General features: G+C 44.0%; 1 protein-coding gene across 1 annotated transcript; it reads right to left on the minus strand.

Annotated features, from left to right (window-relative positions):
• Positions 1-12,854: 12,854 nt before the first annotated feature.
• LOC109768119 (uncharacterized) lies at positions 12,855-14,156 on the minus strand. Its single transcript, XM_020326849.4, has 5 exons — positions 13,841-14,156; positions 13,669-13,740; positions 13,436-13,579; positions 13,263-13,334; positions 12,855-13,171 (listed from the first exon to the last, which is right to left on the minus strand). Exons 1-5 carry the CDS (start codon positions 14,080-14,082, stop codon positions 13,066-13,068), a joined length of 636 nt encoding a protein of 211 aa, XP_020182438.1. The 5' UTR covers positions 14,083-14,156; the 3' UTR covers positions 12,855-13,065.
• Positions 14,157-14,662: the final 506 nt, after the last annotated feature.

Consider the following 14,662-nt stretch of genomic DNA (forward strand, 5'->3'; position numbering starts at 1 on the left):
ACTTGGTCTTTATTGAACTCTATATGTAGAATTTGTGGTCGCAATATGAGTCTTCACCGGTTTCTAAACCGTTGAGGACTCATATTGACAATTCATATTGTACACAAAAAGATCAATGATAATCAATGTATTATATATATATATATATTTTACATGTTTACGCCCTCACTCTCTCCACTCACTCGGTCTCCCCTCAATCCCCCGCGCTGGTCCTCCCCCGCCGGCCGCCCCTCACTCTCTCCACTCACTTCAAAACTGAACGCACTTCGTGTACAAACTGGACAATCTCTTTCGGAGTATCAGGGTTTCGGACGAGAACTCATATGTTACACGGGCACTTCAATGTTTTTTAAACTTATTTGAACTCCAAACAATTTTTGCGTTCAGTATGCAGCATTCAAAGCGACGTCATCAATTTCCAACACGTTCTGACATCATTTGCTGTTTTTCAGTCATTTACCGATTTGTTTAGAGAGCTAAAGAAAAAAATATTCACAAAGAAACCAAATACAGAAAAAAAACTACTCAGAAATAAATAGAAGAAAATAAATAACACAGAAAATAAAAAAACTATATAAAAAAATTACTCAAAAATAAATAATGTAGAAAAGAAAAAAACTATATAAAAATTTGTTGGGGCGCTGCCCAGTGGGCCTGCCAGACCTAGGGTGTGCAAATTCAGGCCCAGAAGGGCCAGCAGGCTCACAGGGCAGTGCGCCATAGGTAGTTAGGCCCAGAAGCCTGCTATATAAAGAAGTTCGAAGGAGCAGCCGCGGCTGGGTTTATAAATCAGTGCGGCTGTCCTTCGCTCGGCGAGGTGGGACTAAACATTGTGCATCGCGGGTGGCAGTGCACAACCATTAGTACCGGTTGGTGGCTCCAACCGGTACTAATGCGTGGGCCTTTAGTACCGGTTGGAGAGCCACCAACCGGTACTAAAGGGGGCCGTTTCCTGCCGCTTGACCTGGCGAAAATTGGCCTTTAGTACCGGTTGGTGGCTCCAACCGGTACTAAAGGCCCCTCCTATATATATGGCACTTACGAAAAATTCAGTTTCATCGACCACCGCTTCTTCTCCATCTTCTTCGCGCGACATCGCCCATCGCGCGCCGCCCTCGCCGCCCCCGACGCCCGTCGTCGCCGTCCCCACCGTCGCCCCCGCCGCCCGTCGCCGCCGCCCCGTACTACTCGCCGTCTCGATCGCGCTGTCGCCCCCGGCCCGCCGCCCGTCGTCGCGCCGTCCCCGTCGCGTCGTTGTCTCGCGCCGCCGCCCCCCGCTCGTACACACACACACACACACACACACACACACGTACAGAGACACACACACACACATATTTTTTTACTTATTTTCTGTTTTCCGTTGTTTAGATTAATGTTAGATGAATTACGTAGATAAGAATGTTAGATGAATTAGATGGAAAAATTATTAAATATTAATGTCAATTGTTAGATGAATTAGCTAGATATTAATTAGGTATATATATGAGATTTGAACTAGTCGAATTAATATAACTAGTTTATTTTTTAGTATGAAAATTAATAGAACTAGTTTATTTTTAGTAAGAAAATTTAGGTGTATGAGATTATTTGAACTAGTTGAATTAATATAACTAGTTTATTTTTAGTAAATGCTTAGTTGAACTAGCTACTTTATTTTAGTAAGAAAATTAATAGAAAAAGTTTATTTTTAGTAAATGCTTAGTTGAATTAGTTGAATTAATAGAACTAGTTGAATTAATAGAAGTAGTTGAATTAGTTGAATTAATAGAACTAGTAAGTGTTTAATGTTTCACCTATATGAACATAGGAAATGTCGTCTCACGACGAAAAAGATTTCATTATGTGCGAATACTGTGAAGACCAGCGCGGCCTGTGCGACAGAAATTTCCTTGTTGATGATAGGCGCTTCAGCATCAAGTCTTTTTCGTAATTAAGCATGACTTATATATGCTTCATTTGCTTCAACTTATAATTTTAATTTTTCACTATTCTACTAGCGCATCCCCTGCCATGCAAGAATTTTTGTTTTGGATAAGATAGGTTTCATGGCTTGAGGATTTTCATACTAAACTGCGAGGAGATAAGTCATTATGTTTCATGGCTTGAGGATCTTCATACTGTCAAGACAAATTTTTTTCCTGCACTTAGAAATGTTAGTACTCAGAACGTGCGACCAATAGTGATCGTATTGAACTATGGTCACATCTATTTACGAAAGATGGTAAGATTTTTACTATTTGTCCTCAGTGCATCTTTTGCATACATTATTTTTTTTGCTAAACTTTCATTGCTAAGTATATTAATTACTATACGATGTTTTTCAACAGGGACTCCCGATGACAGTTGTGCCTCAGTGGATCGAGACTAAAGGTCACATGTCAATGGTTAGTTTACGGCCAAGATATCCTACATTGCACATGAGTGCATTCAGGATTTCTAAAAGCGATGAATGCTTAATAGTGAAAGATTGGAGCAAGATTGTTAACGATCCCAAAGAAGTACTAGGGGCAGCAATGAGAAGCGCAGCCCACGATTAGAAGACAGGTTTATCTGCATGCTCCAGTATGACGAATCAGGAGAGCTATACATGTTGTATGCTATTTTACCTAAGAGAGAGCAGCAGGAGTGATTTAGCTAGTTCATGCTCTTAGTACTTGTCCTCTTATGTCCGTGTTCTTCGTCCTGAACTTAATCTCAAAGAGCGATTTGCTTTCGTGGTAATGACTATGATGATTAAACAGTGGTAACGACGACTATATGATGATTTTTAGCTAGCTAGTATACTGTTGTTGATGATATGATGCAAGAGTTTTTATATTAATATGATGATGATGATGAGTTATTATATCATTTATGAAAGAAACCGCAGATTAGTTTCAGCTGGATGGATCCTAGCTAAGTGATCAAGTATATGTCATATCCATATTATACTTGATCACCTGAGTGATCATGTGATCAAGTACAATATGGATATGGCATATACTTGATCACTTAGCTAAGATCCACATGCATCCAGTCGAAACTAATCTGCGGTACTTTCACCTAATGATTTAACAACTCATTATAATGTAAAATAATCACTAAATTAAATTGAAAACACAAAATTAAAGGAAAAATAAAAAATAAAACAAAAACACCCCCAAACATTTAGTACCCGGTACTAATGTCCTACACGCACCCGGGCCTGGCTCGTGCCACGTGGTTGCACTTTAGCGCCGGTTCGTGATGCACCGGTACTAAAGGGGGGGGACCTTTAGTCCCCACTCTTTAGTGCCGGTTGTGGAACCGGCACTAAAGGCCCTTATGAACCGGCGCTAAAGCCCGGTTCTGCACTAGTGTACCTTTTTTCTCAAAAAAAAGATAAATTTTATTGGCTCAAAATAAAGTATCATGAATATACAAATATAAAGAGCACATACCCGACTTCTGCATAGTTAGAATACACACAACCAACCATAACGCACGCACACAAAAAACATACCGGCAAATATAGAACTCATATAAGACCAAAGCTTGAAAGCTATGCGCAGGCGGGGAAAAAACCCAAAGCTATCAGATCCTTGATCGACAAACTATAATAATGACCGCGCCAACCATCTCATGACACCACACGGACGACAAGGTTCTTCAACAGCAACGCCTTCAGGAAGGGAGCGAAACTCAAGTGTCGCCCTCACCGGATGCAACCACCAAGGCCATAATTTAGGTTTTGACCTTGATCAATCCGAGCATATCCGAGAAATGCCTTCAGCAAGGTAACGACGTAAAAAAAACATCGCCATTGCCAGGTATAACCAGCTTTTGTCAGACCTAGGTTTTCACCTCGGAGCTCGAAACTGGATGCTTGAAACGTCGAAGTTACTTTTCCACGATCCCAACAGCTGCATGTGAGGCCACTGCCGCCGCTATCCATGCGCGTTAAAGTGATTGTCCATAATTTGCATCTCACCACCGAAATCAACCACTGAATGTGAATCTTGGGAGATGAACACTCCCGAAGATAATTCAATGGCCATCGTTGTCGTGGAGCCGTAGGATGAACGCAACTCGTGGGAAGTCCAACAGCCTACCGTCGTGGTCTACCTTTCAGCAGAGAACCCGACGCACGCCGGGTCCGATGCCAAATCGGGGCGGATCTGGCCGGAGACCGGTCTGCACACATGCAACCCAGGCAGCACCACTGGCTCACCAAGAGGGAGGTCAGGCGTCCTCGGCACCATGCACACGCTAAGTCTGCCACCATGGAGCCTATCCGCAGCAGCACACCTCCCCGGCTCCTCCGTCACAGTCATGTGCGTCCACGCCGTTGGGAGCCGCCTCTCACGCCACTCCAGCCATCGCACAGCGCCCCCACCAACCGCTTAAACATCGGCGCGCCTATCGGTCACCGAGCCCTGCCGCCCAACAAGACGAAGCGCTACTGCGAGAGAGCGCCTCGCCGCCGCCGTCAGCCGTGCGGGCTTCGCTAGGCGGCGTTCTCCGCCGGTGGCGTGGCAGGAGTAAGAAGGTGAGGGCGCTCGCGGCGCTAGGTTGAAGACGCGCTCATGTTGCCCCTGGTAGGACGACACGTGGCTAAGCGTTTTTCTCGGATCATCTCGAAGGTTAGTTGGTTGGCTGACACGGCTAGGCCGACCATCTAACTACAACTGGGGAAACCCCCACAGCTCGTATACTTCATAGGAAGTTTTACCAACCTCTCTGCTTCTATCAGTAAAGGCGAAAGTTTTCAATGCTTGAGAGAAAGCAAATACCACCTTCCGTCCTGGTTTATTGGTCTCTTTTGAATTTTGTGCTAAATTTTGATTTTAGATTTAACTAACAAAATGTTAATGCATGTAATCAAAAATAATATCACTGAAAACTATGTTCAAATACGAATCCAACGATATAATTTTCGTTGACATGCATTATTATTTTCTTAGTTAAATATATGGTTAAATTTTAGCATAAAATACTAAGGCGACCAGTAAACCAAGATGGAGGTAGTATATGTATAGGCTCGAGTATCAGTTGGCGATTTTATTAGGGGAACAGAAATAGCAACAGCCACATCGATCACAGCTTGTACAGAACAGAAACTAATCAACATGTCTACTTTGGCCCGCACACACACAGCTAGACCTCGCTCACGAATCCAGCTACTCCATGAACCGACGCCGCCCGCTTCGCTAGGTGCATGAGGACGAGTCAACTAGGAGGGTCAGATCGGGGTAGACTTTTTGAACGGTTGTGGTGCGCCAGATCAGGTAACCGGCCCAAATTTGGGCCGGCGCGCCGGTGCAGAGTACTGCCCAATACAAAAAGGACGGTGTTCCAAGCAGTAACTCCACACGTTCCCTAAAAAAGAGCAGTCACTCAACATGAGGAGGCCTTGACTGGGCCAGGTTCATAGTCTTCAGGCCCGCGAGTTTTGGACTAGGCCTACCAGATTCGCCCAAAAACTTCATTTAAGAAAAATCACATCTACAAGTTTTCTCATTCTTTAGTTTGTGGTAGACATATCTGCTTGGGACAGCCACATGACCCCGTTTGTATCCCCAGTTTTGTGAACTATGAATAATAAAGGTTGGTGGTTCTAAAAAAAAACTAGGTACTCTATATTTAGAGCAAGGTCGTCACACTTGGCTGGGTCATCCCACGACCTGAACATTATTCCAGTAATCTTGCCGATTGAGTAATAAAGCACGGCTGTTTTGCCCTAAAAAAATCTAAAAAAACTACATCCGTCCAACAATTTTCAAATTCTTCTTTTTTGTGTGGTTCTTCTAAAAATTAATAAATTCAAACGAGCAAGCAGGACGTTTCTTCCATGTTTTACTCCATGGATTTGCTCCTCTCCAAAAATAAAAGAGGAAAAGGGCATCTGCTCCACTCCAAGCGAGTACCAAAAACCCTCTAACAAATGAGTAACAAAAGCTGTGTGTCAATCCAAAAAATTAACTAAATAAAATCGCGTTAACCAAACGCGGCGCATTAGATCAGCAGATCGAGTCCAGCTTTTTTTTTAAAGAACAAGACAATCATGATCGATTTGCTCATCCAGTTCTACACCGGCAACGCCAATAGTTTGAACAAGGGTGGTGGATGGATACAAAGCACTTCCTTCCTTCCAAAATAATTGGATTATAAGATCTTTCTAAGTAAAAACTGACAATTATTAACGACCCTAAAGAAAAATCCGCACTAATCTACTATATCAAATATATATAATACGAAAGTATATTTCATCATGAATCTAATGAAGCAGATTTTGTTTTATAGGTGTCGATATATTTTTATATAGAATGAAGTTTGACTTAAGACAATCCTAGAACACCAATTATTTGAAAACACGGGAAGTACCGGAGGCACGCACAAAGACGGAATCAGAATCTCGCGTAAAGGAATGGAGGTATCCAAGTCTACTTTCATGCGGGTGACGCGTTTGTTGTCATCGCAGATGATGTGGAACCAGGTGCAAGGGTCCACCAACTGTGGGTCCCAGGTCTTCAACGCGCCGTTGGGGTCCTTCAAGCCGCACCTCAGGGCCGAGAGCGCGTCAATGTCATTGGCCGCCACTGGCGCCAGCAGAAGGGTCGACGCAACGGTTGCAAGGACGATGACTGATAGGGCCAGTAGTGATCCGCCTGCCGTGGGCGCCATAGGGGTCAGGCAGGGCTAGTGGTGTCGTGATGTGAGGGAAGTGGGCGAGCACGGTGGGAGATTCTGTGTGGTGTTTCGCTTCGATGGGTGGGAGTCAGTTGGTGTGAGGGGTCTTAAAGAGGAGACGTAGAGGGTGGGGATGGTGGTGTGCCTTGTAACGGCGTGCCACCTTTGGTTACTAATGCTACAGATACGACCTTAAGATATGATGCATGCATCGGAAGAGTTATATCTATACGCTCATCTAATGCGCATTGGTAGAGTTATATGTCGACGCTCATTTTAATGTCAAAGATATAATCTTACGATTAAAATACATGCATTGATAGAGTTAGACCTATACACTCATTTTATGCTAAAGATATCATCTTAAGGACGTAGGGTATGATGTGTTGTGACCGTAATAAAAGAAATGTCACCAAATATTTTTTTTCATTTACTCACAATCAATTTTTTTTATAATGAAAATATTGCCCTCATTGATATTTTTATGCCACTCTATCTATGTCAAAACATGTTTCATGCTGGCAATTGTGGGTTAAAGCTATATGCGATATTGCCATGCACAGTAGGTAACCTTTTCTCTTTCATATTTTCGAGCCTACAATTCCGACAAAGCCCCGTCATCCCCGAGGCGTTCATGTAACTCCTGACATATAACACTTCTCCGGGTTGCCTGTTAATATTTGTGGGTTATCCATAGTTGGTCAAATTCCAATATTGGATGGTCCTTCGTGAGGTGTTTCTATAAGTTTATAGAGTGTATTATAGTTGGTTGTTCTGCAACTGGTAGTTCCAATATTGCAGGGTCCTTCGTGAGGTGTTTCTATAAGTTTATACAGTGTATCATAAATTGGCCAGGTTTTGTGACGGAAATTGTGGACTAAAGTTATGTGTCATGTCGCTACGCATAGCTGGTCACCTTTTCTGATGACAGTATGGACCCATGACTGGTCTCTCTGAGTTTTTCATGCAATGACTCTATACATGGCGTCGATGTTAGGGCTGGACAAAAAGCTCGAAGGCCGGTGAGTCTAATGAGCGCTCGGCTGCTCGACTCGTTTGAGCTCGGCTCGTTTTCTTAATGAACCGAGCCGAGCAGCAATTTTTGCTCGTTAACACTAACGAGTTAAACGATCGAGATTGCAAGTTTCGTGAGCTACTCGTTAAGCCCGGTAGTAGCGTGATTTTTTTCATTATAGAGAAATTTTCGGTGAATTCGATCACTCCTAAGTCTATGGACGGGCTATTTGCCACATTCACATCTTTCTCGTCTTCTCATATTCTCAATTTATTGAATCCTACTGGCTGGACCTATGTATGTTTGTAATTATATGCATGTGATGTATCTTGTTTACTAATGCATTTTCCTAACGAGCTGCTCGCGAGCGCTCACGAACATGTAACGAACCAAGCCAATCTTTCTATTTAGCTCGTTATCCTTAACGAGCTTAACGATCATGAGCCTTAACGAGCCGAGTCTTAATGAGCCAAGTAGCTCGTTAGTCCAGCCCTAGTCGATGTGGCGGGTATCCTCATGTTGGACATTACACAGCTGAATCTATACGCAAATTATCATCATGGAGAATAGGCTGGCTTCCTTTTCTCTTAATGGTTCGATCATCATACGCAAAGTGCACGTATTTGAACATGTTCTAACAGCAACTCTAGCAGAGTCACCGCCGAACCGTCATCATAACTAGCCCTACTATGTTCAAGGCCAAAAAAGAGGGCTAGCAGAATCGTCATACACTTACCCGGCCTCGGCGAGGCTGCTCCAAATAATGGGATGTTGTTGGAATTTGCTAGTAGGCTTTTGGTCCAAAGCCCAACTAAAATCTAAATTCTTCCGGCTCATTCATGCATGGTTGCGTGTGTTGTGAGTGAGACTAATCTTTGGTCCCATACTGCTAGGTGAGTGGAAGATGCACCACTTTATAAGGTGAGCTTTACTAGCACTTGTATGAGCATGAGAAAAGGAGACCTATACGTGCGCTCCTCCTTCTTGCTCGCCACGCCACGCCACACCACACCACGCCACATCGGGTTTCGAGAATGAGCCAAGCCGAGAACAAAACTTCGCATGTTGTTTATATTTAATTACTCAGCAGTTTCCGATTCTTTTGGATCGTGGGGTTGTTACCGACTTGGACGTGGGTTTACTCCCACGACCTGCCCGACCCACACTATATAGACAGGAAAACTTCTACCCTAGCTGCCGTCACAACATGCGTACTTGGGGTTGTTTGGCGAAAGTCAATATACCAATTCTCAAGAATCGCGAGCTTGTACCAAAAACCATGGATTGTGTTCTTCCGAGCTATGTTTTTCATAGCATTGGCTATAGATTTTTGATAATAAAATCTTAGGTATCAAACATGTATGTTGATACAATCATGGAGTCGAATGATACGACTTTCTTTGAGGATATATTTCCTATGAAGCATATGCCTAGGTCATCAAATCAGGAGATACCTACTCTGTTTAGTCAGGAATTAGCCGTAATTCCTGAACACACCATCGCGATGGAACACATTGAGAATCTTGTGGAGGATGACAATAGAACTCCAGTAAGAAGTAAGAGACAACGGACTGCAAAGTCTTTTGGTGATGATTTCATTGTATACCTCGTGGATGACACATCCAACACTATTTCAGAAGCCTATGCATCTTCTGATGCTGACTGCTGGAAGGAAGCTATCCGTAGCGAGATGGATTCCATCTTAGCTAACAGAACGTGGGAAATCACTGATGGTAGGATTGAAAAGTACAAGGCACGGCTTGTAGCCAAGGGTTATACCCAAAAAGAAGGTGAATACTTTTTTGATAGTTACTCACCTGTGGCTAGATTGACCACTATTCCGGTGCTACTATCACCGGTTGCCTCACACGGTCTTCTTGTTCATCAAATGGACGTTAAGACGGCTTTCCTCAATGGAGTCAGTCAGATCATTTTGTAGTACCTAGTCAGGAAGGAAAGGTGTGCAAATTATTGAAGTGTTTATATGGCCTTAGACAAGCTCCTAATCAGTGGCATGAGAAGTTTGAAAGAACATTAACTGGTGCAGGCTTTGTTGTAAACAAAGCTGAAAAAGTGTGTGTATTATCTCTATGGTGGGGGCGAAGGAGTTATTCTCTGTCTATATGTTGATGACATACTGGCGTTTGGAACCAAACTTGATTTAATCAAGGAGGTTAGGGATTTCTTATCTTGCTATTTTGAGATGAAGAATCTAGGAGAAGCTGGTGTGATTCTGAATATCAAGTTGTTGAGAGATGAGAATGATGGAATTACACTGCTTCAATCTCACTATGTGGAAAAAGTCTTGAGTCATTTTGGGTATAGCGACTGCAAGCCTTTTCCAACTCTATATGATGCTAGTGTGTTGCTTTGAAAGAATCGACGGATTGGTAGAGATCAACTAAGATATTCTCAGATTATTGGCTCGTTTATGTATTTGGCGAGTGCCACGAGGCTTATCATCTCATTTGCCATGAGCTAACTGAGTCGGTTTGTATAAAATCCGGGAGATGATCACTGGCATACACTTGAGAGAGTTATGCGCTATTTGAAAGGCACTACGAGCTATGGGATTCACTAAACCGGGTACCCGAGGGTACTGGAGGGTTATAGTGACTCAAATTTGATATCTGATGTTGATGATATTAAGGACACGAGTGGTCATGTGTGTACACATGATGGTGGCGCTGTTTCCTGAAAGTCTTGCAAGCAAACCATCTTAACGAGGTCAAATATGGAAGCAGAACTCACAACATTAGACACGTCCACTGTTCAAGCAGATTGGCTTCGTCAGCTCTTGATGGACTTGCCTGTAGTTGAAAAAACAATACATGCTATCCTCATGAACTATGATAATCAAACTGTGATCAGCAAAATAAACAGTTTTAAGGATAATATGAAGTCCTCAAGGCATGTGAAGAGGATATTAAAATCTGTCGGGAAATTAAAGAACTCCAGAGTTATTACGTTGGATTATATATCCAAACATCAAGAAACTTGGCAGATCCCTTCACAAATGCTTTATGAGGTAATATGATTAATAATGCATCGATCGATATGGGTTTGAGACCCACCGTATGAGTTGTCCATAGTGGTAACCCACTCTATGTGACTGGAATCCCATGAAGTAGAAATGAGAGACAAGTTGTTGGTCAGCTAGGAGGAGAGTATCCCTATATTAATTATCCTACTCCATGAAGATGCAATACTCTCCTGATCTGCATGGCAGGTTGATACTTATCTTAATATGTTCCAAATGCCTTATCTATGTAAGTAGAGATGCTGTATATGAGTTTGACTGTTAAACGTCACAGTATGTGAGAATTGGATGTTTTCTAATAAATTCATGAAAGACCTTGAAGTATGACGTATACGCTCCACCCGCGCGAAAGCCTTGTGGCAGCCGGTATCGGTCAAGGATTTGAGTGAAACTAGTCCTGCAGAAAACGTGTAGTTCAAGGCATAGTCCACTATTCAAGTTGTGATCTAGTGCAGCATAAAGTTCTAAGTGAAAGTTCAACTTAATAGTCTTCACTAAGCACCAGTATAAACAATCTTTTGAAACTAAATGATGAGATGTGTCAATGAGACTTTGTTGGGGATTATTGGAATTTGCTAGTAGGCTTTTGGCACAAAGCCCAACTAAAATTTGAAATTCTCATGACCTATTCATGCATGGCTGTGTTTAATGTGAGTGGGATTAATGTTTAGTCCCATACTGCTAGGTTACTGGGAGATGCACCACTTTATAAGGTGAGCATTACTAGCACTTGTATGAGAATGATAAGAGGAACTATACGCGCGCTCCTCCTCCTCGCTCGCCTGGTCACGACGTGCCTCGTCACGACGCACCGCGTCGGGTTTCAGGAATGAGCCGAGCCAAGGATAAAGCTATGCATGTTTTCTATATTTTTGTTGCTTGGGAAAATTAATGAGTCATTAATTAATAAGTAACAGACGCGTTAACTACTCAGCCGTTTCCAACTTTTTGGATTGTAGGGCTATCACTGACTTGGACGCGGGGTTTATTCCCACGACCTACCCGACCCACACTATATAGCCAGACAGATGTCTACCCTAGCCGCCGCCACATCATATGGTTTTACACTGTTCCAGAACATTCGCCGTCACGCAAGTCTTCCCCGTCCCTCCTTCTGGCGTGCATAACGAGAAGGGACAATGGGCCTCCGGAACCCCGCCTCTCGTGATCCTGTACGAAAGAGGGGTGAGCGCACTCGCGTGACTGCTGGCAGCGACGACTTCTTCTTTCCTGACCTCGGCAACCTCTTCATCAACGACATGGCCGACAACATCAACTCCAGCGGTCTGCTCCGGCTGCACCGTACGTAATTATGTCCTCTCTATTTGAGATCATGGTATATCACGTTTCTAGTCTGTGCCTTAGATTTCATCTATTCATCTATTATGCTAGTCCGCATGAGTAGTTTAATCTCTGTTATTGTTGTCATAATTTATTTATTGTTTATTTGGATTAAATCTCGTAGTAATTTGCTCATATATTAAACAGACACAACCTCCAAATTTGGAGAATGGAGCCGCTCATATGGAGCGAGCTGCAAACCCAATCGCCCGCGCTCGTGTGAAATCGGCTCGGAGTTTAATTCGACGGCAACTTGGTATTTTTAGTAGACTGATACACATTGATTATCATGTAATTAATCCTGATGAATATGTAGTTGTTGAATAATTGCACCGCGGACATATGCATCCATCCTGTCTATGCCACAGGACGGCAGCGGCCTTGCTCTTCTTCTTCCTTACGCTTTTCACAGCAAAATTTAGGACTCGGCTGAGGCACAGCGGCCTTGCTCTTCTTCTTCTTCCTTGCTCTTCTTCTTCCTGTTGTCGAGGCGTGTGAGCCTTTTGTCTTATTAGGGGAAAATAGCATACGTTCATTAGAAAACACATGTTCATCACAGCCTGATCGCACAATGTCTGCTAACTCAAAAGGTAGTGCCCGCTGAAAAAAAAAAACTCCAGAGGTAGTGGGTACTGCCAAGTAGCATCCACACCGTTGAGTCATGTAATTAAAATTTCTAACTTGAAGGTTTTTTTTGTTTGTTTGTCTAACTCTAGAGCAAAGTACTAAAAACATTTGTCAAATTTGCCCTGTTATCATATATGTCAGCGTCGCGACAGGAACGAAAAACGAACGAATGCAGTCAACTCAAGCACCCAAAGCAACGTAACTCTGTGAATAGATTCGATATCGGCTTGTGCACAACATACATAAATTAGCCTGCCTGCTCTGGCACGCAGCTAAATTAAACTCACTCACGAATACACCGGCGCCGCCCGATTCTCTGGCTGCATGCTAGTAGTAGTAGTACTGCCAGTTTATTCTTCACTCCGGCGGGCCGCCAACGCCATGCATCGGTCTAGCAGTTGCCGCCCAGCCGTGGGTTGTCGGCGAGGCTGGAATTGATGTTCTTGAAGGGACCATCTGTCGGAATCGGGCCGCACAGATCGTTGCTTGATAGATTACTGCAAGCAAAACAGGACGGGAAAACGATCGACATGAAGATCACTGGATTAATTGATCGTCGACAGAGAAGAGAACAATCGTCTAACTTACACACTCGTCTGTTCGGACATCCCATCCAGCTCGCTTGGGATCGGGCCGGTCAAGCGGTTCTGTTGAAGGTGCCTATCAATTCATCATGCAAATGTTCAGACCTCAGAGCCAAACTTACTTGAAAACAAAAAAACATGACGGAAAGAAAACAAATCTGGAGATCGTGGACTCACAGCTGTTTCAGAGACTTGAGTTTCCCGAGCGATGCGGGTATCTGCCCCGAGAGGCTGTTGTTGTGCAGGTGCATGGAGTTCAGGTTCTCCAAGTTGCCCAGCTCTTCAGGGATTGTTCCTTGGATATTGGTGTACGAAATCCACCTGTGTTCATTAGATGCCATATATAAGAGTTAATACATTTTGATCCATCAACGGGCAGAAACAGATGGGTTAGAGAGGGAGAGGCTCACAGTTTGGTTAGCTGGTCCAGCTTGCCCAGCTCCGGCGACAGAGGTCCGGACAGGTTCGCATGGCCGATTGTACTGAAAATCGGATGAAGAGGACGAGGCGTCCAGAAATATTGAAATATACGATGGAAGCAGTATGGAAGGGAAGAAGGACCGGTGTGGCGGCCTCACTCACATCTCGGTGACGCGGTTGGCCACGCGGTCGCAGGTGACCTGGGTCCACTCGCAGGGGTTCACCTCCAGGATCCAGGAACGCAGCGCGCCGTCGGGGTCCTGTAGGCCGCCTCGCAGGGCCAAGAGCGCGTCACGGTCGCTGTACAGGCCAGCCTCCGCGGGCGCCAGCAGCATGCTCGTCGTGACCGCCATGAAGACGGTCACCGCCAGGGGCACTCGGGCAACGGCCGCATTGGGCGCCATGGGGACTGGGTTGGGGAGGTGATCTGAGGGGAGTGGGACGAGCACGGCCGGTGTTGTGACTTGTGAACTTGCGAGCTGTGCTTTGGATGATCGTCATGCCGTGGTTTGATGGGGGGTTTTATAGGGGAAGGAAGGTGCGGGCGACGGGGTGATGGTACGCGTGTGAACTCCTACTCCACCTCCTTGTCAACACTGTGGCATGGGAAATCAAATGCAATGTGCTGCTCAATAAGGTAGGGTTTTGGACAATGGCAGCTGGCCACCTTTGAAATGCTACGAAATGGTGAGTTTTTGGACAATGGCAGTTGGCCACCTTTTCCTCCGGAACTGCCGGTTTAACTTGGACTTATCGTCGTTGTTATAATTATATATGTCCGGTAATATATAGCTTTTGCCATTTTGTTGGCATCCATTATGCAGTATGCGTAGTGTAGTTTTTTTACGGTTATTAAAGTGTACTCCGTGAAGTCAAGCACCATGGTAGATATATAGGATTTATATGTATGCATGGCTTGATATATAACATAAAAATCTTGGACAATAATGGATTAGAAAATATTTTTGTTGTCCGAGTCATATA

Source organism: Aegilops tauschii, chromosome 1, assembly GCF_002575655.3.
Source record: "Aegilops tauschii subsp. strangulata cultivar AL8/78 chromosome 1, Aet v6.0, whole genome shotgun sequence".
In the NCBI taxonomy this organism is placed as follows: Eukaryota; Viridiplantae; Streptophyta; class Magnoliopsida; order Poales; family Poaceae; genus Aegilops; species Aegilops tauschii.